The sequence below is a fragment of the Homarus americanus genome, unplaced genomic scaffold (genome assembly GCF_018991925.1).
Source record: "Homarus americanus isolate GMGI-L3 unplaced genomic scaffold, GMGI_Hamer_2.0 scaffold44060, whole genome shotgun sequence".
NCBI lineage: Eukaryota > Metazoa > Arthropoda > Malacostraca > Decapoda > Nephropidae > Homarus > Homarus americanus.
The window spans coordinates 3,512,954-3,539,782 of NW_024756871.1; the positions used below are offsets into that span (position 1 = coordinate 3,512,954).

A 26,829-nucleotide genomic window follows, 5' to 3' on the forward strand; every position below is an offset into this window, starting at 1 on the left:
TGTTGAAGAGGAGTATTTTAATTGGTCTACTAATAATTTATTTCCTAAAGTGATGACGTATTTGAACGTAATTGGTGCAATGTCAGGGGAAGTGATGACGTATTTGAATGTAATTGGTGTGATGTCAGGGAAAGTGATGACGTATTTGAATGTAATTGGTGTGATGTCAGGGAAAGTGATGACGTATTTGAACGTAATTGGTGTGATGTCAGGGGAAGTGATGACGTGTTTGAATGTAATTGGTGCAATGTCAGGGGAAGTGATGACGTATCTTTAACTTGTGGTTTGAGTGATGTAAGAAAATTGTTTTTATATGAGTTTTAATCCCTAGTTTTTTTTTCTGATTTTTTAAGGATATTTGTTTATTTTTTTCCAGTATTTCTTCTTTCTTCTTTATTCATTTTTCTTTTCCGTTTTTATTATGTTTTATTTTATATTTTTTCTTTTCAAGTTCTTAGTTTTTATATATATTTTTTTAACCCTTGGGAAGTATTTTACCTGCAGGATATTTTCTTTTTACTCTTACCTGGATATTTTTTATCTAATTAACCTGCCTGAGTATATAATTACCTGTCAGTAATCATTAGTCTTAAATTTTTCTTCACTTCCTGGGAAAACAAAAAAACAGAGTGTCCATAAATAATTACCCAGCTTAAAACATGAGAACATACTGTTTTTAGGGTAATTATTTATGAACACCATTGTATATTCTTAACCATATATTCGTAACAGACATTTATTTAGCTTCAAATATTCCTCAATTGTATCAGGTATTAACTGTATATTCGTGAGGTATATTCCTGTACCTGTGAATATTCTAAAAACATGTTGATTTTGTATATTCGCAACAAAATATTTACACATTAAATATTCATCAGGTATATTCACTAATCTTCTAAATATTCACGTAATATAATGGATGAGGTGTGTGTGGGGGTGGTGAAGGGGTGTGTGTGTGTGTGTGTGTGGGGTGGTGTGTGTGTGTGTGTGGGGGTGGTGTAGGGGTGTAGGGGGTGTGTGTGTGGGGGTGGTGTGGGGGTGTGTGTGTGTGGGGTTGGTGTGGGGTGTAGGGGTGTGTGTGTGGGGGGTGGTGTGGGGGTGTGGGGGTGTGTGTGTGGGGGTGGTGTGGGGGTGTGTGTGTGGGGGTGGTGTGTGGGGTGTGGGGTGTGTGTGTGGGGGTGGTGTAGGGGTGTGTGTGTGTGTGTTGCTGATAGATGAGGTGTGTCGACGTACTCTTGACCGTATACCTGTTCGTGTTGCCTCAACCACCTAACCTAACCAAACCTAACCAAACCTAACCTAACCAAACCAAACCTAACCTAACCAAACCAAACCAAACCAAACCTAACCACGACTGTAAGATCATTATAGCCGAGTCAGTAAATGGAGTGAAATTCCCTCAACATCGACCATGGCCAAATTGGTATAAAGACTTTTAACAAGTGGTCAGTCCTCTGATTTGCATTCATTGGCCTGGAGGAGAGGGGAGAGGAAGGGTAGAGGAGGGGAAGGTAGGGGAGAAGGGTGGGGAGGGGAAGATAGGGGAGAAGGGTAAGCCAGTGAAGGTAAAGGAGAGGAGAAAGAGAGAGAGGGAGGGGGAAAGGGAGAGGGGTAAGAGAGGGAAGGAGGATTGCCTACCTACCAGTTGGGTTAATCCTTGGATATCTAACAGACTGGTATTAAACAGATATTTTCAGTAGGTAGTGATACGTGCTCTCAAATGGCCGTCTGTGAGGTTTTTAACTGCTCATTAACTGGAGATGTGAGAGATTATCTGACTGGCTGACTGGAGTTATGACGTGGAAACTGTCTCTCGAAATATAGTATCACCTGAAGATTAGGCATCCCAGTTTATTTGACCCAATGATTCATCACTATGACTAACCTAACCTAACCTAACCTAACCTAACCTAACCTAACCTAACCTAACCTAACCTAACCTAATCTACCTAACGTTCGTATAAGTACCATCAGCCAATTAAAAATGATGAAAGATATTAACATAGCCAATCAGGAGCTCAAAGCCACTCACTCACCAATCAGAGACCACTCACCTATTATTCAGGAACCAATCACGAGCTAGGTTAAGTTACTCAGAGGGCCAATCAGAATCAAACATGTAAAAATATATACCAACAATCCATAACGTATATATATATATATAAATTATCCTTCATTTGGGATATAAATGAAACAACAAGACACACTTACTAATATATATTATACTAATTTATATATATATACAACCTACAATACCACAGGGAGAGAAATAGACAATAATTAAGATACATTATCAACACAGCTACCCTACTTATAATAGCCTTTCAGCGGGGTATCTTATTTTATATTAAAAAGTAGAATAAAAAAGTATATTTTCTGTAACGTTTTTTTTTTTTTTGGAGGAGGAGGAAAGTCATTGAATTTATTGGCTGTTATTATATCCTGGGAAATAAAATAGAAGGAAAGATTAATTGAAATGGAAAATAGGATGAGGAAGTAAGTGTGATAATGGGGTATAATGGGGTATGATGGGGGTATGATGGGGTAAATGTAATAGGGATAGATGGGATAGGGTGTGGTATGGGTTGGGATGGGGAGAAATACATAAAAGAGGGAAAACAACTCTCCAAATTAGTCAGATTAATGGAATAGGTGAGGAAATAAGTGGGAGAAAATAGGTAGGATAAATAGGAGAGGAAAGAGGAGGAATACCTTCTTTATTTTCCTGATTTAAATGGCCACCCACTAGAGAGGACATAAAGGGTCAGTGTTCTTGATAATTTTGATAGGAGGAACAGTGTTAATAGGCCCCAATGTAATAGGCCCCAATGTAATAGGCCCCAATGTAATAGGCCCCAGTGTTAATAGGCTCCAATGTTAATAGGCCCCAGTGTTAATAGGCCCCAGTAGTAATAGGCCTCAGTCTTAATAGGCCCTGGCTTCAAAAGGGATTACGTAACTCTAAATAGGCCAAAATCTAATGGGCACCCTAGGATTACAAGCCCCAAGCTTATTATGACTGGAACCTATTATAACTGAAGCTTAGACTGGAGCCTATTATGACTAGAGGTTAGACTAGAACCCAATAGGACTAAGCCTATTACGACTGGAACCTATTACAACAAGAACACTTCAACATTTACAAACACAAACACATCAAAACAAACCATCAGTTACACCTTGACAAATGTTCACACCTAAACATCAAACATTCATATTAGTCACAGTAGAATGTGTATAATCTTATAACATTTACTAAGGGAATGTTACATCAAACATTAGTACAAATATAGGTACATAAATTTCCCTGTACATAAATATAATGTTATAGTTTATTAATGTTTTAATTTATTCTTAAACTTTTCGGTAAAAAGATCATATTAATTTATTCTTTTAAGGAATAGAAATAATTTGTTGTTTGTTATATTTGTTCGTTGTTGTTAATATTATCTGGGGGATTTTCTCTAATGTATGTGAGATGTTTTTGTTATGATGTTATTACCAGAAGGAATGTTGGAAAATATGTTTAATACTATTTTTTTTATCAATATCATTATCATCAATATCATCATCATTCAGGTAAGACCCCAGACCAAAGAAAAAAATACGTATTACAGAAATTTATTTAATTCCCTTGAGAGACGCGGCAAGAGATTGGTATTGAAACGGGAGACTCTATGAGAAGCTTAGGCAGATCAAGCTTGGATTATATCTGTGGAGTGTTCGGGCAGTGTGGAGGAGAGCTTAATCAGATCTATGTCACTTATCACTAGACGGCTGAGGAGGGACTGAATATACGTGGGATCTATTTCCCCATTTTCTTCATGGTGTCACACGATATATTTCTGGTATATTTCTGAAGTAAGTTTAGATGGAGGGTATTTGTTCCACATTATGAGTTAGCTTAGTGGGGGGTATCTGTTTTACCCCGTGAGATAGTTTAGTGTACCCCCATCCTACCCCATTTCGTTATATAGGAAACATGAGGAAAGAACCGTAGTTGATGAAATATGTAAATAAAAACGTATCTACTCGAATGAAAACAACTGAGCATCATACCACACGTAGGTTTAATTCCGAGTCATTCTAATATTCTCAAAGTCAGCAGTAATCATGGTGCTACAGATGATCGCTTACTCTACAAATACTAGGGATGAGTGTCTGATATATACAAGAGTGGATCATTTTCTTTATATATTCCGAATAGATTTGTCCCGCGAAACTAAAATTCTCATCAGGATTCGAGTGTTTACTTGATCGTGTAATTTTAAATCACCAAATTCGCATAAAGGGATTTGAAAGCGATTTTTTCCTTCTGGTAAATCACATCTGGGGATTAATTTCGATTTTTTTTTTGTTATTTTGTGGTCTAATATCATGTTTATGTTTGAGTTTGGTGATTTGTTTGGTATGTGAATCGTGTTTTATAGAGTTTGTGAAGATTCTTATGGTAAATTTCACACATTTCGAGTTCGTAATTCCACCCAAAATAGCCTTCGTAAATCGATACATGAAATCCATGATGAAATATACAAACAGCCACCAATTTCATGACTACAGTATGAGTTGGTAAATACAGAGTTCATTACAAACATCTTTACAGTAGCTAAACATGACGATCATACAGTACATAGATTACAGTTCCACATATTACAGTGATGGGTTACATAGGAAGTGAATTGGACATATATCACAAACACACATACACACACAAGCATACACACACACACACACAGACACACACACACACAAACAAACACACACAAACACACACACACAAACATACACACACACAAACATACACACACACACAGACACACACACACAAACAAACACACGCACACACACACACACACACACAAACAAACAAACACACATACATATATTATTATTATTACACAAATACACTATTTCCAAAAGGTATATAATCTTTACATGCAAGTAAAAGTTGTATAAGAAATATTAACATTTTCTAAAGAGTAATATCTGGACACAACAACACTCACATAAAGCTGGATAATTGAATCGCATTTATAGGTAGTGAGGATCTTATAGACAACACAACACCTGATGAATGAAACACAAGACACAAGAATGAAACACAAGTGCCAGTATTACCTCAGTACTGTACACACACACACACACACACACACACACACACACACACACACACACACACATGGCTCTCAATATAAAAAAACAAACATCAGGAAACGAGAAGAGCCAATATAAAAAAACAGATTCCCACGATAAAATACTTTTCTTGTAATTAGATGAGAAGTGATGTAATTGCCTCACTTAACAGACGTCACGAAGTTAATTGGCGGCTTTAATGACCCAGAAATTATACTAAAAGAAAAACTCACGATATTTAAACTATCTTTTTATCTCTCCGTAAGGGCTTAAAAATTTCCAATGTTGTCATCTATATTTTGATTTAGAATTCACGACGTTGGGTAAATACCACAGACGGGAGAGTTAAATCCCTCTACTGTTTTTTGCTTTGTTATTATTTTGGTTTTGAGTTAAAGATCGTAGAGTAATATTATTTACGTGTAGAATATTATTACAATGGGTCAAATCTCTCTCAGAAGCATATTGTACTGTGCGTATGACTTAAGATGTAAATAGGGAGATAAAAAGGTAAAATATGGATAAAATAGGTGATAAAAAATACTCAATAATAAATCAGAAAATAAATAACACTAATCAAAACAGAAAGAATAAAAAGTTAACAATTGGAATATAGGAAGATTGTGAGCTAATTCCCGTAAAAAAAAAAATATATATATATATATAATCCTATCACACATATACAGTTGTCTTATAAAACTACACATTAATCGGACGGTGTATTTATCGCCAGAGATAAAAGCCTTGAGACACAGAAAAAAAATATATACCCCAGTTTAATGTGGCAATGAAGTTGATATCGTAAGAAACTTCAAAACCAGGTCAGGATTTTCGTAGTTTGAACCATTGTACCTGTAACCTGTAGTGCTTGTAAGTAATTAAGTATCTAAGTATCCTCACTGTTACTTATTGTTACTTACGATACCAAGAAGTGGATCCACATTTACGAGGAACTAACCACACGGAGAAGATGAAGTAAACGGATTGTATACAGTCACTAGCTAGAGGTAACGAGGATAAACTACTTTGAGACTATTTTTTTAGAATATTGGTCCTGGATTTGTGGATTTCGGGGGGGGGGGGGCGACATTGTGCAGGAGAAGTCAAGGATTTAAGTCATGTGAACACTAAACACGACAAAGATATATAAGGGAGATCTTGATATAGATTCTAACTCTCTATATCACGTCTAAGCCCTTTCCTTATACCCAAGAATAATGTTTTATGATACGTGAACCGTTTATACTATATTCACAGAAGCAGGAGTATCGTTAAGGGGTTAAGGGTTAAGGGGTTAAGGGGCTAAAGGGTGTGTGTTACCATCTTAAGGGGTTATCTGTTTACAGGAGACGTCAATAGGGTGTCTTTAAGCCCCCCTGAGATAACTCCTTCAATATGTTATTAATATTTAAACAAACATGTGAGGGAAATATTTGTGCTTTAACATTCATAAACGAGCCGTGAGTAAAAACTTAATGTGAACACTTTTATTGTTTTTTTTGGTTCCTTAATACACAAGTCTACAAAAACAGCTCCTGTGCTTTTTTTTTTCCTTATAAACAAAGACACAACAGCTGTACTTATTTATTTACTAAACAAATTTTCTCTGACTAACAAAAACATCTTGTTATATATATATACATTATTTAATTACTACGACATATACTTTAAATATCTCGAATAAACAACAAATACCCATAATTATGATACAACAGATGTACATAAACACCAGTAATTATCATCAACATTCAGGTATATGTCATAATTATCAAGAGTAATTAAGGTGACATATGTAGGTGATAAATAATCCTAGAAACGGGTCATCAGAAAAGGAGGACTGAATTATTAACCAGATTATTAACCCACTTTAGACTGTCATCTTCGTCTGGTTTCAGTAACACGATTATCTAAAACATAAACAAACGTTGGATAATTCTATGTTACTCTATCATCAAATTTAATATTTTATGTTAATGTTCTTATGTAAAGTCAGTCATTAGTACAACCTTTTTTTTTAACGGTATGGTGAACTGACTAACTGACTGACTGACTGACTGACAGACTGACTGACTGACTTGACTGACGGAGAGAATTGTCCTCCTGTATCCCCTCGGTCACCTCACGTCATAGGCCTGGGACTCTATCTCTCAGCCTGGGACACTATCTCTCAGCCTGGGACACTATCTCTCAGCCTGGGACACTATCTCTCAGCCTGGGACACTATCTCTCAGCCTGGGACACTATCTCTCAGCCTGGGACACTATCTCTCAGCCTGGGACACTATATCTCAGTCTGTGACACTATCTCTCAGTCTGTGACACTATCTCTCAGCCTGGGACACTATCTCTCAGCCTGGGACACTATCTCTCAGCCTGGGACACTATCTCTCAGTCTGTGACACTATCTCTCAGCCTGGGACACTATCTCTCAGCCTGGGACTTTCATACCACCTGTGTCACTTGTATTATTAAAACTGGACGACCTCATAGATAGCCATGCCGTTGTTGATACCTTGGGTGTTGTCTGACAGCGTGTGGGAGGAGCCGAGTCTGGTGCATGTGATTGTGTCGTCCAGGCTCGGGTGTCGTGGACTGACGTTCGTGTGTCATGAGGAGACGGCACAGGTCCTCTCATGAAGGAGGGTAGTGAGGGTGATAGTCTCTGAGGGGCGGAGAGTTGAGCACCTGTATCTAGAGCCACTGGAACGTACGGAACGGAGCGAATTGATGTTCCTGTGTCCACTTCTTCCCCAACAACAACAGAACAAGTAGCGGTTGTACTGTTTCCTGAAGGTTCCCGAGATGCAGTAAAGAGCGATGGGATTGATGCAAGAGTTGATGAAGCCGAGACAAAACCCGACGATTCTAAGAGCGTGCCAGAAGTCATTGTAATTATTGGAACCTTCCGGATCAAAGTAAAACCACAAGAGAAAGACGTGTGTGGGTAGGAAACATACGGCAAATATCATGACAAAACACAGCACGACTTTAGCAACCTTCCTACGGGTACGAATCTGTTTGTGGAAGACGTGTGACTCCCCGGGAACATCAGAGGCTAAGAGGTGACGAGCCATCAGGAGATAGAATGTCCCTATGACAATCAGAGGCAGGAGATAGTAGATAAGGGCCTTGGTGAGGATACTAGCCGGCATATACCAGTCGATGAAGTTCTCAGGGACGGGATAACACACACTAATGGACTTGACATTAGAGACTTTGAAGACTCGCACGCTGGAGAACACTGCAGAAGGTGTGGCCAGCAGAACAGCCACCACCCAGATGCTGACAGCTGTACGTACTGTTACTCCTCTCGCTGCTCCCACTGCCTGTGTAAGAGATAAACATATATCGTCAGTCCATCTGCCTAACCTAACCTAACCTAACCTAACCTAACCTAACCTAACCTAACCTACGTCTTCAAGCAGGTAATGATAATAATAATAATAGGACAAAAAAAAAACAACAGCGAAAAATCAAAATCGTCTAGAATTAAAAGAGAAAAATAATCACGAGTTTCACCCAGTTGGCACAAAAGACTTCTAAAGACTGACACAGTTTCTTCAGATGCTCGACACTTCCAACAATTTCCTTAACAAGCGATTCACTTCAACTGATGCAAAAACAAAGAATATTCGTAAGTATGATAAATTCTCAAGAAAAAAAAAAGAAAAAGAGAAAGTGAAGAGAAATAATTGCTCATCCTTTAAAAAATATTGACCTTACAGAATTATCTCACGAGTATTAACTTGAGAGAGAGAGAGAGAGAGAGAGAGAGAGAGAGAGAGAGAGAGATCAACACTGCTCTCACCTTTCAGTCAGGAAGTAAGAGAGAGACAGAGACAGACAGACAGACAGAGACAGAGAGAGACAAAGAGAGACAGAGACCTCACCTTCTTAACAGGAGAGACAATAGCCATATAGCGATCAGCCGAGAGCGCCGTCAGAGTAAACACAGTCACCCCCACCGAGATGTCCCTCACGAACTCGCTAAACTTGCACTCAAAGCCGCCATAAGGCCACGACTCTATGGTGTAGATGGTGGAGACGAAGGGGACGGTGAAGAAGAGCACCAGCAGGTCACCAAGCGCCAGGGAGATGATGTAGGTGTTGGGTACGTTGCGTAGTGTCTTGTTACGCGCGAAGATCACAATCAGGGCACCATTACCTGTGTGGGTAGAGTGGTGAGTTAGTGGTGAAGTAATGATGATGTCGTGGTGATTCTTAGGGTCTTAGGGTAGTGGTGATATAAAGGGTTAGTGGTGATAAAGGGGTTAGTGGTGACTCTTGGGGTAGTGGTGAGTTAGTCATTTTTTCTCTCTCTCTCTCTCTCTCTCTCTACCACACTACCACACTGCCACACTCCCACATTACCACACACCACCACACACACTTACGTTCAATCAAGCCAACATTATCGTTATTGTTCCATTTCGGTTCAATAACCAATGAGTTTAACACATTTGGCGTTGGATCATCGAAAAAACCACACATCAAAATAGTTTAAAATTTATATTGGTTTATATTCAATAACATGGAAATAATTTAAGTCATTTTAGTACTGGAGTGATAACGTTTTCATGTGATTAGATCAGTTTAAAAATTTTTAGATTATGATATAGTAAAGCCTTTATTTAACGGATTTTAACGGACATTCGATATAATGACAGACAGATAGACAGACAGACAGATACACAGACAGACAGATACACAGACAGACAGACAGGACCTTCTCCCACTCTGTCATCAGCATAACAATTTCTAAAGATACAACTAACTACAAGACTTAAATGTGTGTTAATGTCACTCACTTTCGAACCATCACACACCCCCCCCCACGCACACACACACACACACACACACACACACACATGCAATAAGGCACATTATATTGACAATTCTCTGTAACTTAACTTAGTAATGTGACTCCAGGAAGCATCATTATTCCTAGACCATCAATGACAACTCTTATAAGAAGCTGTCAGGGGCACATTACCCAGGACAACACAACCAAATGGCCGTGGGAATAGGAAGAGGAGGATTGGGTGAGGAGGAGGAGTGGGAGGAGAAGGAAGAGGAGGAGGTGTAGGAGGAGGAAAAGTATGGGAAGAGGAGGATAAGAAGATTAGGAGGTGTAGGGGAAAGAAGAGGAAGAAGGCTTTTGTCTCTATTGAAAAATATATTAATAACAGGACTCGTGTGGTATATTGTTCAAGACACATAAATTGACGACAACAAAATCGACCCATAGCCCACGACAAAAGGAGGAGGAGGCGGAGGAGGAGGAGAAATAAGGAGGAGAAGGAGGGAGGAAGGAAGTGAGCAAATGGTCCCTCTCTCTCTACCAAGGATAATTACACACAATTCCTCATGCCTCCCTCTTCTTCCTCACCCCTTTCCCTTTGTCTCCCCCTTTCATCTCTTATTCCCGGGAGAGATGGGAGTGGAAAAGGGAAGGGGGGGAAAGGGAGAATTATCTGCTTGTTTATCTAATTGTGTTGTTTGTTTATTATTGTATTTCATTTGTCTACTTGGTCTCTGGAAACACACATCGCTAACCCTTTGTTTACAACCAACCACATATATCGTGTGTGTGTGTGTGTGTGTGTGTGTGTGTGTGTGTGTGTGTGTGTGTGTGTGTGTGTGTGTGTGTGTGTGTGTGTGTGTGTGTGTGTGTGTGTGTGTGTGTGTGTGTGTGTGTGTGTGTGTGTGTGTGTGTGTGTGTGTGTGTGTGTGTGTGTGTGTTGTGTGTGTGTGTGTGTGTGTGTGTGTGTGTGTGTGTGTGTGTGTGGGGGTGTGTGTGTGTGTGTGTGTGTGTGTGTGTGTGTGTGTGTGTGTGTGTGTGTGTGTGTGTGTGTGTGTGTGTGTGTGTGTGTGTGTGTGTGTGTGTGTATCTTCAATAATAAAATGATACATCATCATCTGTATAATAAAGATCTAAACCATTATCTTCCCTTAACTAACCATTATCTTCCCCTTAACTAACCATTATCTTCCCTTAACTAACCATTATCTTCCCTTAACTAACCATTATCTTCCCCTAACTAACCATTATCTTCCCCTAATCCAACCATTATCTTCCCCTTTAACTAACCATTATCTTCCCTAAACTAACCATTATCTTCCCCTTAACTAACCATTATCTTCCCCTTAACTAACCATTATCTCCCCCTTAACTAACCATTATCTTCCCCTTAACTAACCACTATCTTCCCCTTAACTAACCATTATCTTCCCCTTAACTAACCATTATCTTCCCCTAAACTAACCATTATCTTCCCCTAAACTAACCATTATCTTCCCCTTAACTAGTCCTTCTGAGACCCATTATACCTCTTCCTCTTATACCACAACACACACACTAATGGCAGCCAAGATGTCGTCAAAATTCCCCTGAGACTCTATGTAAGCTAAACTGCATCCTACTACCTCTCATTTAGCATGGCATTAAATTGCTCCTCTCTAGAGCCATACACTAGATCCTGGTAAGGCTGAGTCTATCTGATATCGCATGAGCTAAGTTTTTGTGGCTTTTTGTTGCGTTATGTTGAGTTATGTTGCTTTCTGTTGAGTTATGTTACTCTCTGTTGCGTTATGTTGTGTTATGTTGCTTTCTGTTGCGTTATGTTGAGTTATATTACTGTCTGTTGCGTTATGTTGAGTTATGTTGCTTTTTGTTGCGTTATGTTGAGTTATGTTACTCTCTGTTGCGTTATGTTGGAGTTATATTACTGTCTGTTGCAAGCAGGCGCGTTGCTTTTGCTGCGTTGGCGTTGCGTTATGTTGCTTTCTGCGTTATGTTGAGTTATATACTCTCTGTTGGGTGTTATGTTGCGTTATGTTGCTTTCTGTTGCGTTATGTTGAGTTATATTGCTGTTCGTTGCGTTATGTTGAGTTATGTTACTTCTGTTGCGTTATGTTGTGTTATGTTGTTTTCTGTTGCGTTATGTTGAGTTATTATACACGTCTGTTGCGTTATGTTGAGTTATGTTGCTTTCTGTTGCGTTATGTTGCGTTAGGTTGCTTTCTGTTGCGTTATGTTGAGTTATGTTACTCTCTGTTGCGTTATGTTGTGTTATGTTGCTTTCTGTTGCGTTATGTTGCTTTCTGTTGAGTTATATTACTCTTTGTTGCGTTATGTTGCGTTATGTTGCTTTCTGTTGCGTTATGTTGAGTTATGTTACTCTCTGTTGCGTTATGTTGCGTTATGTTGCTTTCTGTTGCGTTATGTTGAGTTATGTTGCTTTGTGTTTCCTACGATTTTAAACCAAGATGTCGCCTAAATTACACTAATATAACTGGGGCCTATTAGAACTGGGGCTATTATAACTGGGGTCTATTAGAACTAGGATCTATTAGAAATGGGGCCTATTACAACTGGAGCCTATTACAACTGTGGTCTATTAGAACTGGGGTCTATTAGGACTGGGGTCTATTAGAACTGGGGTCTATTGGAACTGGGGTCTATTAGAACTGGGGTCTATTAGAACTGGGATCTATTAGAACTGGGGTCTATTAGAACTGGGGTCTATTGGAACTGGGGTCTATTAGAACTGGGGTCTATTAGAACTAAGGTCTATTAGAACTGGGGTCTATAAGATCACTGGGGTCTATTAGAACTGGGGTCTATTAGAACTGGGGTCTATTGGAACTGGGGTCTATTAGAACTGGGATCTGTAGGGCACAGGGCTGGGGTCTAGTAGAGACTGGGGTCTATTAAGGACTGGACTCAGAAGCACCCATTCACGCCACAGCTGTTAGTTAATACAATACCCTCAGGGACCTTGAGTACACAGCCTCCTGATGCTGTTAGCTGCTGTGTGTTGCTATAGTGTGTGTGGGGGTGGGGAAGAGTGAGGAGGGGTAGTGGAGTGGGGAAGAGGAGGTGGGGAAAGAAAGGAGGTAGAGAGGAAGGGGTGGGAGAATGGGGTAAGGGAGATACGATGGGGGAAAGTTGAAGGATAGGGGTGGAGTAGAGGGGTAGGGGGAAGGAAAAGGGTGAGGGTGAAAGGGGAAGGAGGAAAAGAGAGAGGAATGTGGGGGGTAAGACAGCTGTGGATATTGTAACAATTTGGTATGGAAATTGGGTCGTTTCCCCATAACTAATAGGATTCAACACTGATTTATATTAACGATTGGCCAAGTCACCAGAGAGGGAGGGTGACGATGTGTTAATGTGCTAGGTGTTAAAAGATCATATTATTATTATTATTGCTATTATTATTATTATTATTATTACTATTATTGTTGTTATTATTATTATTATTATTATTATTATTGTTGTTATTATTATTATTATTATTATTATTATTATTATTATTATTATTGTTGTTATTATTATTATTGTTGTTGTTATTATTATTATTATTATTGTTGTTATTATTATTATTATTATTATTACTATTATTCAAATTGCTGGAAATTAATTAGATGGTGATGATTGTTTATGATAAAGTATTGTGTGGAATTATAAACAACACACCTGTAATAACACACCTGTAATAACACACCTGTAATAACACACCTACAATAACACACATATAATAACACACCTGTAATAACACAACACACACCACCTTCACCTTACCCGGAAATCGCTTTACTAGTTCCGGGTCAAGTTTCTGAGTCTCTAATGGAACTCACGTTACACATCTGAGACATAAAGCAGAGTGGGAGGAAGAGAGGGAGGTGAGGGGGCGAGGAGAGGAGGAGAGAGGGGAAGAAGGGGGTGGGGGTAGGTAGAGACGGAGGAATGGAATGAGTAGGACGAAGGGAGAAGATTGGAAGAGGGATGAGAAAGGGGAGGGGAGAGCAGTAAGAAGGGGGAAGGGGGAGAGGATGGGAAGAGCGGGAGGGAAGCGAGGGGAGAAGAGGGAGAAGAGGGAGGGAAACGGGGCCAGGAGAGGGAAAGACAGAAGAGAGAAGAGGAGAGAGAGAGGGAGGGGGAAGAAGGAAAGGGGGAGGAGGAGGAGGAGGGAACGAGGATGATAACAACTCCCTGGAAAGTCGACAGTAATAAACCTCCCTATTTTTTTTTCTGGTAACACTGGAATTTGCAATGAGTATAACCTAACCTAACCTAACCTAACCAAACCAACCCAGGTAGCATTAGGGAGTTTAATCTTCAGGTGAAATATACAGTGTGTGTGTGTGTGTGTGTGTGTCTCAGAACAGTTAATTGCAGCTCATCCACCCATCTGGTAACACTGCAATTAGTGTTTCTCTGTTCTGGTACAACTGATACTTTCCAAAGGGCTTAATTGCTCTCTGGCTAAGTAGACCCCAGCACTGATAACCTTACTCTACTCATATTGTTAAATGGGCCCCAATCCTGAAGGCTCTTAATCTCAATGGGCCCCAAATCCCATTAATTGGTTAGATACTGTGGTCTAATAGTACTAGGTCCTATTAACACCAGGGCCTATGTGTGCTGAGGTCTATTCATGCTGAGGCCTATTTGTGCTGAGGCCTATTTGTGCTGAGACCTATTTGTGCTGAGGTACATTGTCCTCAGCGTTTTTTTTTTTTTTGGCATCAGTGTAACAATGCATTCTAAGCTACACCCTCCTAGTTGGTAACACTGAGCCTCACGAAAGCATTAGCATGTATTATTATTTCAAGTTGGTAATGCAGCCATCTCCAGTATCATTGCCTGCACTTAATGTTGTCTAAAAAATGAAGGTTAGTATCTCGCCTTGGTTATGCTGCAGGGAGGGGAGAGAAGGATAGAGGGAGGGTAGAAAATGGATGAAGATAAGGCGGAAGAGAAATGGATAGAGGGAGAGTAGGAGGAGTGAAGGATGGAAGTAGGGAAGGAGTGGTCAGGGATGAGGCAGGAAGGAAGCGAGAAATAAGGGAGGGAAGTGAAAGGATTAATATTGTCCCTCATTACCTATACGAGGAACTAGTACTCACCAATAACCCCAACGATGAAGATGATGGCAAAGAGCATTGGGACGATGTAGGTCTCGGGTCGTTGAGGGTAGGGGACGTAGCCGGTGGTGACGTTAGTGTCGTTCTCGTAGATGCCGTCGTTTGTTACGTTGACGGAGGTGAAGTATTCCTCCGTCAGGTTGAGAGAGAGAGAGTAGTCGTCAGAAGGACCCCACCAGCTTTCGTTCTTGATGGTAGTAGAGAGCCACAGATAGGCCCTGGTGGTGATGCTGGGGTCTAGAAGGAACGTTTGGCCCCCTGTAAGAGGCCCCACGTCCACTACACCAGCAGATAGTTCCTGATCTTTTTCTGTGGTGTTGCTAATGCTCCCCGCCGCCATATTGGAATTCTGGTGACTGCTCAGATCCGCCATATTGGAACTACAGGAACGTAAGATGTCTGCTGCAGTAATCAATAATTTTCTATTTGGTTTTGTGTTTATGTCACTCTTGAGATTTCTCTTTTGTTAGGGTATCTCTCGTGTATGATAACTCTTGACTCTTTTATTTAAGACTTTTAAAGACTTATGCTCGACACTTCACCATTTTCCTTGACTATTTCTTATTTTAAGTTTACTCATAAAATCCCAATATAACTCCACACAATACCAGTTACCCCCTTGACTACTCTACACTCCACACACTCACTAGTCTCCACACTAACTTGATCAGGACATACAAACAGACATCTTTCTTATATCACAAGTTCCAGATCTTTAAAAAATAAACCCAAATAAAACTTAACACAAAGTTTCTAGTTAATTTATTTGTTACCGTCGAACTTTTTCTCACTATTCACTATTATGTTACTGTTCTACGTAACCAACTTGATATTTGGTAACAAGTCCTCAGTGATAAGTATGATCCTCGTGTTGGTCTCCATGGTATAGGTTCCTTAAGGGCGTCTCACCTGTAGTAGATAATTACGTTTAGAAGTAATGTCAATAGGTGTATCTGCAACAACATTATTTACACCCGATACATATAAAAGATATTAATATTTTCTCAGTATGATTTTTAGTTTTTTTTATTGTTTTTTTTTCCACAGGTGATAAATGCTGTGTAGTAGCTAGGTAGAAGCTTCTCATCTATACCAATCAATCCCTCGCTGACCTGTGGTTCCTACCTGGCTCCATCTACCTGCAACACAAAAAAAACACTAGTTAGTACACATCAATGCTCCTATTTCAATATAAAATCTTACTCAAATATCACTTTCTGACAAACATACAAATACCAAAATAATAATAATAAAGTTTCACTAATCATCGTTACCTTATATAATTAATTTATTTTAACTGCCTACGTGAAATACATTTGTTTACAGTATGACTCAAGACGAGGGAAAACTTGAGGGAAACTGGGAGGAAACTTGTTGCATCTTAAAGCCAATTTTTGAGGAAGACTGAGAAAAATTAAAATGGTGGAGGTATGTTCATGAGGGGGTAAGGAGGAGGAATGAGAGGAGAAAAAGAAGGAGGGGGAGGTGAAGAGTGAGGGGATGATGAGGAGTGAGGAAGAAAAGTACGAAGGTGAGAGTGAGAAGGAGGAGGAAGAAGAGTAAGAAGGTGAGAGTGAGAAGGAGGAGGAAGAAGAGTAAGAAGGACAAGATGATGTGAGGAGAAAGATTAGAGGAGGAAGAGTAAGGAAAAATTGCGAAAAAGAGGGAGAAAATGAGAGAAGAAGAAGGAGGCGAAGGAGGAAACACTAAGCAGCCATCAGTGACACTCCTCCACCCCCTCCACACACACGAGGAAGATAGAAAGAGAGAGAGAGAGAGAGAGAGAGAGAGAGAGAGAGAGAGAGAGAGAGAGAGAGAGGGGAGATAAAGGAGAGCAAGATCCCAGAGACATTAGGACCGCCATCTAAAAATACCTCAAGATGTATTACTCAAAACTGAAGCATGAGAACTGGGAAGAGACTTAGAGAACAACTGAGAGAGAATTACAACTGAGAGAGAATTAAAACTGAGAGATAATTACAACTGAGAGAGAATTATCAACTGAGAGAGAATTAAAACTGAGAGAAAATTACAACTGAGAGATAATTACAACTGAGAGATAATTAAAACTGAGAGAAAATTACAACTGAGAGATAATTACAACTGAGAGATAATTACAACTGAGAGAGAATTACAAACAGGAAAAAAAATAATAAAAAAAAATCTGAAATAAAACAAAAAGTAATTAATTAGCGAAAGGTAATTAGCAGCTACGTATTGGAGTAAGGTGGAAATTCTCTGTTCGCACCTGTACTAATTAGTGTGAATACCTATTGCAATAACTTTAAGGTGACTGGTATCAGGTTTAGTGTCTTATTTACGTCCGCTATATGAGAAAAGTCCGCTATATGTGAAAAGTCCGCTAAATGAGAATTTTATATCATTCACTGAAAAAAATGGAATTACTTGTATTCAAAACTATATTAAACTTGCATGTAATATAACGAACGCTAATATATATATATATATATATATATATATATATATATATTTTTTTATAATGAGATATATACCACGGGAAACTAATCTATATTTTACAAAACTCTTACAGTGAAAAAAATGAGGGAATAATTTCTGCGTTTTGGCTGAGAACTTAAGCTACGTGTTTTAAAATTCCTCGAAAGGAAATTACTATGAATCCTTTGAGAGCCACGACCCTGAACAAGTCACTGGACACCCCCCCCCCCCGTGACACACACACACACACACACACACACACACAACACCGACAACATGACCCGGAGTTAAAAAGGACTCGAGTCAGCAACATCTAATCACGACTAACTACCATGAATACCTTGTTATTATGATTGGCTGTTTACCTTGAGAGTTCTGGCATCTGATTGGCTGAGAAGGGTGTTAGTAAATATTCTCCTATTGGTAGATTATATTTACGTTATTATACGGAATGATCTGTTGATGTTGTAGTAAAGTTAACTGTTTTGGGACTTGGATTTGTTTGTTTACATGTGACGTCACGCTTGATACTCCAGGAAGAATAGTAAATAGACTTGTAGAAATTTATTAAAGAATCATTTGTGTTTTATTTCTCCTCACCTTATCTTCCTCTTCCTTCTACTCCTACCTATTCTTCCTTCCTACTCTACCCTCTTCATCCTCTTTCTACCATCCACCTCCTTCTTACTGTATCCTCTTCTCCTACTCTTCTTGTTCTTCCTTTTTTCTATCTAATCTGCTTTCCTCCTCCTGACCGTCCTCCTATCTCCTATTCCTCTTCCTCCTCTTCCTACCTAATCTACCCTCCTCCTCGTCCTCCCCCTCCTCCTCGTCCTCGTCCTCCCCCTCCCCCTCCTCCTCCTCCTCTCTCCTCACTCCTCAAAATCCTGGATCATAAACATTATTTCCCCGCCTAAAAATAGCACTCCCTGGTTTCATCACCTCATCGTTGACTGTCGCTTGGCACATCCCTTCTCTTGTGTCGCTTCCCGGAAAACAGTTGATATTTCCCTCCTGTCTGTCTCGCTCTGCCTTGATCTCATTGCCTTAAAAAAAACTTTCTCCTCTTTCCTCATGAATATCTTGAAGTAGTTTTTTTTGTACATGTTTACAGTAGAGGGTCAAGCTAGGGTCAAGCTAGGGTCAAGCTAGGGTCACGCAAGGGTCACTGAAACGTCGCCTACAAGAAACCTCTAAAGAATCGGGATATTTGAAGATTTTATGTCTTTTTTTGGTTGATTTCTGTAATGTAAGTAATTCCTGACCTTCTATGTTTAAATTCTTCCAATGACTTTGACCTCGACCATTGATTTTGACCTCACATTCAGTCCAAAATTATCTCACCAAAATGATACGACTTGAAAGATTCCATATCACAATTATTTTCTACCTTTAAGGAACATTTTGGACTTTGTGATAAATCCTATTGGCAAAAATGTATCCAGGTATTAGTTTCAGGTAGTTCCAGGTAGTTCCAGGTACTTCCAGGTAATCTATTTATGATATTCGTGTAGTTACCGGGATGTACCTGAATTATTAGGAATGTTTACCAGTATTTGAGGTTATTATAGAAGTTTGTTTATGGTGACTGTGTGTGTGTGTGTGTGTGTGTGTGTGTGTGTGTGTGTGTGTGTGTGTGTGTGTGTGTGTGTGTGTGTGTGTGTGTGTGTGTGTGTAATGGTAAGATTTGTGCTGTGTGATATATAATGGGTGTTATAAGGTGTGAGGCATTGTATAAGTGTAAACGACACACACTTCGCATTTTTGGTGGAAATATTCCTGCACAAATATTGGCATTTTTTCCCCCATCATGACAAACTGTGTACAAAGGTTAACAGAGGTACAGCACAACGCCACTATGTATATCACCACACCTATGGATACTGACGTCATATGTGTACTGTATACTGACACATGTACAAAGGTTAACAGAGGTACAGCACAACGCCACTATGTATATCACCACACCTATGGATACTGACGTCATATGTGTACTGTATACTGACACATGTACAAAGGTTAACAGAGGTACAGCACAACGCCACTATGTATATCACCACACCTATGGATACTGACGTCATATGTGTACTGTATACTGACACATGTACAAAGGTTAACAGAGGTACAGCACAACGCCACTATGTATATCACCACACCTATGGATACTGACGTCATATGTGTACTGTATACTGACACATGTACAAAGGTTAACAGAGGTGCAGCACAACGCCACTATGTATATCACCACACCTATGGATACTGACGTCATATGTGTACTGTATACTGACACATATACAAAGGTTAACAGAGGTACAGCACAACGCCACTATGTATATCACCACACCTATGGATACTGACGTCATATGTGTACTGTATAATGACATAGGATATACCATGAATTAAGAGGTATTTCCTTCTTAAACCATCAGTGGTCAGTACAGATGTATATACCTAACCTAACCAAACCTAACCAAACCTAACCTAACCCCACCCAAAAAATCATGACGCGCTATTTGTTAAACTTGTACACAATTACACAGTGAAATTTAGTGTGTACATTAGTTTCAGTTGACATACGTGTACATGTTTACATACACATATGTACGTATGTATGTATGTATGTATGTATGTATGTGTTCGTATGTGTGTGTGTGTGTGTGTGTGTGTGTGTGTGTGTGTGTGTGTGTGTGTGTGTGTACTTCCAGTTCTTTGCCTTTCTCGTTGTTTTTCTTCTGTTCTACTTTGTTCTTCCCTTTCGTCCGTGTAAATCTTCTGTTATTCCTACCTCTGTTATCTTTGTTATCTATTCCCCTCTTTCTCCTCCCTCTCTTTCTCTCCCTCCACACTTTCATGTTTCTCCTCCTCCTCCTCCTCCTCGTTCTTCTTCTCTGTCTCTTTCATCTCTCTCCTTTCCTCCTCTTCCTCGTTCTATGTTATTTAGTTTTCTTCTCTTTCTTTTCCTTATTCCTTTTTTTTTCATAAACTGTTCACCCTCTCTCTCCTCTTCCTTCCCTTCTCCTCCTCCTCCTTCCTCTCCTCCTTCTTCCTCTCCCCTTCTTACTCCTTTTACCTCTGCCTCTCTCCTCCTCCTCCCATACACAGCTGACGGGTCTTACTGAACTCTCATGTAGAAATAATTACTTTAATATACGTCACCAATTGCCCCAAACATACATATACATACACATATATACACATAATACATACATGCACATATACATACACATATATACACATAATACATACATGCACATATACATACACATATATACACATAATACATGAACATAAATAGAATATAATCATACGCCTTAATGGCCTGACGCAGATAACTTGGCCTGACGCAGATGACTTGGCCTGACGCAGATGACTTGGCCTGACGCAGATGACTTGGCCTGACGCAGATAACTTGGCCTGACGCAGATGACTTGGCCTGACGCAGATGACTTGGCCTGACGCAGATAACTTGGCCTGACTCAGATGACTTTGCAAAAAAACCCTCTTCAAACAACCACTAATTCCGGTTAAATATTTCTTATCCGGACATCCTGATGTAGGTAACCGGATATAGTGTATCGTGTGCTATACCTGTCTGGGAATGGGGGAGGTCTATCTGAAGTCCTGGTTATATAATGTGAATTTAATGACCAAATATAACGATGTTTATTGTAAGAGTGAGAGAGAGAGAGAGAGAGAGAGAGAGAGAGAGAGAGAGAGAGAGAGAGAGAGAACTCCAGACAACCATGCAAGAAGGGAAATGCCTGGAGCTGAATGAGATAAGAATGGGAGGTGGGGGGAGGTGGGGGGGGGTGGGGAAGTGGGGGAGGTGGGGGGAGGTGGGGGGAGGAGGTGGGGAAGGGGGAGGGGGAGGTGGGAGGGTAAATGGAGTGAAAATGAAGGAAGAGAAGAAAAATGATTAAAGTATGTTTAGGAAGAAGGAGGTTAAAGAGAAGGAAATAAAAGAGAACAAGGATGATAAGGTAACACAGAAGGAGAAGGGAACTATAGGTAGAAGGAAGATAGAAGGGAAGAGAGAAAGAATGAAGGAAAGAAGAAAGAAAGAGAGATGAAAGCTAAGGGGATATCAATAGGAAAGAGGGGAGAAGGGAGGGAAGATGTTACCATGGTAACCTAGAGGCGAGAGAGAGAGTTCATCTTGCATCTGCAATCATAATATTTTATTATAACACACACACAACACACACACACACACACACACACACACACACACACACACACACACACAACACACACACACACATTTTCCCATGTTGTTGCTTCAGATTCAACCAAAACTCATTTATTCACAACATGACTAAGACGGGGCCCTCCCCCTCAGGCAGTCTGACCAAGGGAACTATCATTAAGCTTTATTATTATCTTCAAATGTCAAAAAGTAATTAGAATTTCGTGTGCTGTGATTGGTTATGTGCTGGGGAGCCTAAGGTGGTTTTATGGGTCGTGATTGGCTGAGAAATGAGTCTGAAATGTGTTCTGGTTTCTTATTCGTAAACAGGGATCTAATGTTGTGTTGTGAGTTGTGATTGGTTGTGGATGAATAAGTTCCCATATCCCCTTTGGTTTACGTTCTGGATCATTACACACACACACACACACACACACACACACACACACACACACACCGTATGTAATTCACACATTCATATCCACCACTTAACCCTGGGATGAATTTTATTTTTCATAATATATACAACCTCAAAAAAATATGTCCATTTTTGTGTTAATTTCACCTTTCGTCATTTTCTATACATGTATTAATCAGTGAGGGGGGGGGAAGGGAGGAGGGGGGTGAGGAGGGGTAGGGGAGGGGGTAGGAGGAGGGGGGAAGGAAGGAGGAGGGGGGTGGATTAGTATATATAAGCTGAGGATTTTTTTTACGTACTAAATCTCAAAGGTCTTTCATGTTGTGTGAGTTAGTTAAGTGAATCTTGTGTTTTAAAAGCGTGAAGATTAAGTGTAGTGTGAGGTTAGGTTAGGTTAGAGTTGAGAGAGAGAGAGAGAGTGAGAGAGAGAGAGACAGGAGGGGTGGGAGGTGAAAGGGTAAGGCACAATGAGAGAGCAGTGAGTAAGAGGAAAGAAAACAGACAGACAAAAAAGACAGACAGACAGACAGACACCACACAGACAGACAGACAGACAGACTCTCTAACACCTCCTTCACACCAATCACACTCCCCCTCACAACCTCTCTGTAAATAAGTGAGATTAAAAAAACAAAAACAATTAGAAATTCCCCCAGAAACGTTGTCAGCTGATTTGTTCGATATTCGTCAAACGTTTCCCTGTCTTGTTTACATTAGCCTGGCAAACGTTTCCTCCCGCACACATGGGGAGGAAAGAGGGAGGAAACAAAGTGAGAAGAGAATCATTTTTTTCTCTGGATATTTAGAAGTAATAGAGGAGTGGAAGGAGAGAAAGAGGGAGAACTAAGGAGAGAGAAAGAGAGAGAGACACACACACATACAGAGACGTGTAGTGAGAGAGAGAGAGAGAGAGAGAGAGAGAGAGAGAGAGAGAGAGAGAGAGAGAGAGAGAGGCGTAGAGCATCAGGGATAAATATAAAATTGACAAACAAATAAAAGAAAGAAAGAAAGAAAGAAAGAAAAAAAGGAGAAAAAAAGAAAGAAAGAAAAAGAAAGAAAGAAAGAAAGAAAGAAAGAAAGAAAGAACTTACACCAATCACTCCTCTGACTACACCATTTACCATTGATTACACTCCGTTAATAGCCTATAATGGTACCATGATGGTCTATTATCACTATCCTTCACTATCATTACTTCCCATGACAATTATTAACCATTTTCCTCCCTAGCTCCACCATTATCTGCTTTATTTCCCACTTTCTTCTATTATTTCCCTCTCTTCGTTATCCTTTATTATCCGGATTATTCCTCTACCTTTTAAGATGCCATTAGCTTCATTCTCTGTTGCTCCTTCTTCACTACTCTCCATTTCTTTCCTCTTATTTCCCATTCCTTTCTTCTTTCCTCCTCTTTTCCATTCCTTCCTTCCTTCCTTCCTTCCTTCCTTCCTTCCTTTTTTCCATTCCTTTCTTCCCTCCTTCCTTCCTTCCTTCCTTCCTTCCTTTTCTCCTCTTTTTCCATTCCTTCCTTCCTTCCTTCCTTCCTTTCTTCCTTCTTTTCCTTCCTTCCTTCCTTCTTTCCTCCTCTTTTTCCATTCCTTCCTTCCTTCCTTCCTTCATTCCTTCCTTCCTTCCTTCCTTTCTTCCTTCCTTCCTTCCTTTCTTCCTTCCTTCCTTCCTCCACCTCGTGTCCAGTATGATCTCACCCCGGCAGTTAACACCAGGCGATCGATCTTAAATGCTGCTGGAAACACGATATTGCACCGAGGAAAGAGGTGGTTAGGTCACCGTCAGGGGGTCAGGTCATCGTCAGGGGGTCAGCTCATCGTCAAGGGGTCAGGTCATCATCAGGGGTCAGGTAATCGTCAGGAGGTCAGGTAATCGTCAGGAGGTCAGGTCATCGTCAGGGGTCAGGTCATCGTCAGGGGGTCAGGTCATCGTCAGGGGGTCAGGTAATCGTCAGGAGGGGTCAGGTCATCGTCATGGGGTCAGGTCATCGTCGGGAGGGTTATTTCTAAGTGTATGTGTGTGTGAGAGAGAGAGAGAGAGAGAACACATACCATCGTAACCAACAGTCATGCCCCAAAATTTCCTTTTTTCTCCCTATTACCTACGTCAGCAGCATAGACCTAGGGTAACTTAGGCCTCCTAGGTCCTGACCGCTCCATTATGGGGACATTTGGTGGAGATATTTGATCCCGACGGAGACATAACCTGAAGTATTAATTTTTTTCCTTGTGATTTTTATATTTTTTCTCATTTTAATGTTTCGTTTGGAGATATTTTTTAATTTTGTATGATTATTTTTTCCAATTTGTTTTTAGTTGTTTTATTGTTTTGTTTTTCTTTGTTTAACAGGTCCCAGTCTTAAAGCAGGTCCCAGTTATACCGGATCCCAGTTCTAGTAGGTTCTCCTCCTCTTCCTCTTTCTCCTCATTCTCCTCATTTTCCTCTAATCCTCCCTTTCTTCTTCCTCCTCCTCCTCCTCCTCCTCTTGCTCCTCCTCCTCCTCCCCTCCTCCTCCTCCTCCTCCTCCTCCCTCCTGCTCCTCCCTCCTCCTCCCTCCTCCCTCCTCATGCCTCCTCCTCCCTCCTCCTCCCTCCTCCTCCTCCACTCCTCCTCCTGCTCCTCCTCCTCCTCCTCCTCCTCCTCCTCCTCCTGCTCCTCCTCCTCCTGCTCCACCTCCTCACCTCGTCCTCCTTCTCACGTTACCTGGCCACCCGTGAGAGGGGAAGATCAATCACAGGTTGCATGTAGTGGGTAAGGTCAGTTGATTACCTTTACCTGTCTTTGGGAGTGAGCTGCCAGGTGAGAATTGACAGGTAAGAGTCATAAAGTCGTTTCCATTGCTCTTAAGATGGTGTAGGTGAGTTAATACTTCTTGCTACAGGTGTCAAGTGATGTCAAGAGTTGTCAAGTGATGTCAAGTAATGCCAAGTATTGTAAATTGTTGTCAAGTGGTGTAAATTGTTGTCAAGGTGAGCGTGTACAGGTATAATCATAAAGCTATCAAGGATAAATGTGTCAAGAACTGTCATATAATTGTCAAGAGTTATTAAATGTTGTCAAGAGTTGTCAAGATCTCACCAACGTTAAATCATCTAACTCATTTCATTACGTCTGTCTTAAATCTCGGAAAATAAAATTATATATTAAATTTTTCTAACATATAAAGTTATATACAATTGCTTCATGTTATGCCTCGCAGCTGTTGCTTTAGCTATTTATAATTTCCTCTATATTAAAATTTTACTCACCCCCCCAAAAAATTTAATTAGTTCTAGCTGAGTTATCTCTCTCTCTCTCTCTCTCTCTCTCTCTCTCTCTCTCTCTCTCTCTCTCTCTCTCTCTCTCTTGTCTGTTCTATTAAGGAAAAATTAATTAAGGAATAACCAGAGTGAGGTTGAAGGAATAACCAGAGTGAGGTTGAAGGAGGCGAAAAATGAGAGAGAAAAGTCAAGAGACGTAGGGGCAAGGGAGAGGGGAGAGGGAGAGGGAGAGGAGAGGGGAGACGGAGAGGAGAGGAGAGGGGAGACGGAGAGGAGAGGAGAAAATATGCAACTCAAGAGCCAAGGAGACAGACAGAGAGAGAGAGAGAGAGAGAGAGAGAGGAGAGGAGAACAAGAATCAGGTAAATTAATCTTCTTTTTGTCTCACTCTCCAACATACGCTTTCCCCACATGGGCCATTGTCACCTCGCACACACACATCCTTCCTACACATCCCACAGGCAGCTCTAAGACCATGTAAAGGCATAGATTAACTCCTTGGATGCTGAGGGCCTCTGTCTGTCTCTCTGTCTGTCTGTCTGTCTGTCAACCAGCAGGGTCCTCTCTTAAACTACGACACACAAACGGACACATACACCTTCTCCCCACTCACCCACTCCCACACCCAGCCACACCCAGCCACACCCAGCCACACCCAGCCACACCCACTCACTTACAAACAGGTGCCAGATTACAGTATCGCGGCGCCTTTGAACCATCTAACTCTTTGACGATGCCAGGAAGAGGGAAATACCTGGGGGAAACCTGAGTATGTCGAGGGAAATAAGTGGGGGGGCTAGGGGAGAGCTTTGTGGGTCTGTGGGAACCTGTGGGGGACTTGGGAGAACCTGTGGGGGGCTGGGGGAGACCAAGGGAAGTCTGGGGGTGTCTGGGGAAGTTTGGAGGTGTCTGGGGAAGTCTGGGGGTGCCTGGGGAAGTCTGGGGTGCCTGGGGTTGTCTGGGGGTGCCTGGGGAAGTCTAAGGAAACCTGTGGTAAGTTCAATACCCCCGAGGCTATCAACTATTCCAGGAGAGTTTATCACTAGTTAAGGACAAACTATGTTACTGTACCCTCAGCTAACCAGGTCCCCTTCACTCCCTGCCACACACACACAAATGTTGATCCACGAGCTCTGTAACTGAACACACGAGCTCTGTAATTGAACATATGAGCTCTGTAACTGAACACATGTGCTCTATAACTGAACGCATGAGCTCTGTAACTGAACACACGAGCTCTGTAATTGAACACACGAGCTCTGTAACTGAACACACGAGCTCTGTAACTGAACACACGAGCTCTGTAACTGAACACACGAGCTCTGTAACTGAACACAAGAACTCTATACTGAACACACGAGCTCTGTAATTGAGCACATGAGCCTGTAACTGAACACATGTGCTCTATAACTGAACGCATGCTCTGTATCCGAACA

At 40.7% G+C, this 26,829-nt stretch overlaps 1 protein-coding gene across 1 annotated transcript in view; it reads right to left on the bottom strand.

Annotated features, from left to right (window-relative positions):
- Positions 1–4,836: 4,836 nt before the first annotated feature.
- LOC121857005 (neuropeptide CCHamide-1 receptor-like) overlaps positions 4,837–26,829 on the bottom strand; it is a 97,047-nt gene continuing 75,054 nt past the window's right edge. The window contains exons 4-6 of the mRNA XM_042352809.1: positions 15,046–16,202; positions 9,023–9,297; positions 4,837–8,458 (exon numbers count right to left, since the gene is read on the bottom strand). Coding sequence (XP_042208743.1) covers positions 7,739–8,458; positions 9,023–9,297; positions 15,046–15,436 — 1,386 coding nt within the window. The 5' untranslated portion in view covers positions 15,437–16,202 and the 3' untranslated portion in view covers positions 4,837–7,738. The remainder of the gene's footprint in view (positions 8,459–9,022; positions 9,298–15,045; positions 16,203–26,829) is intronic.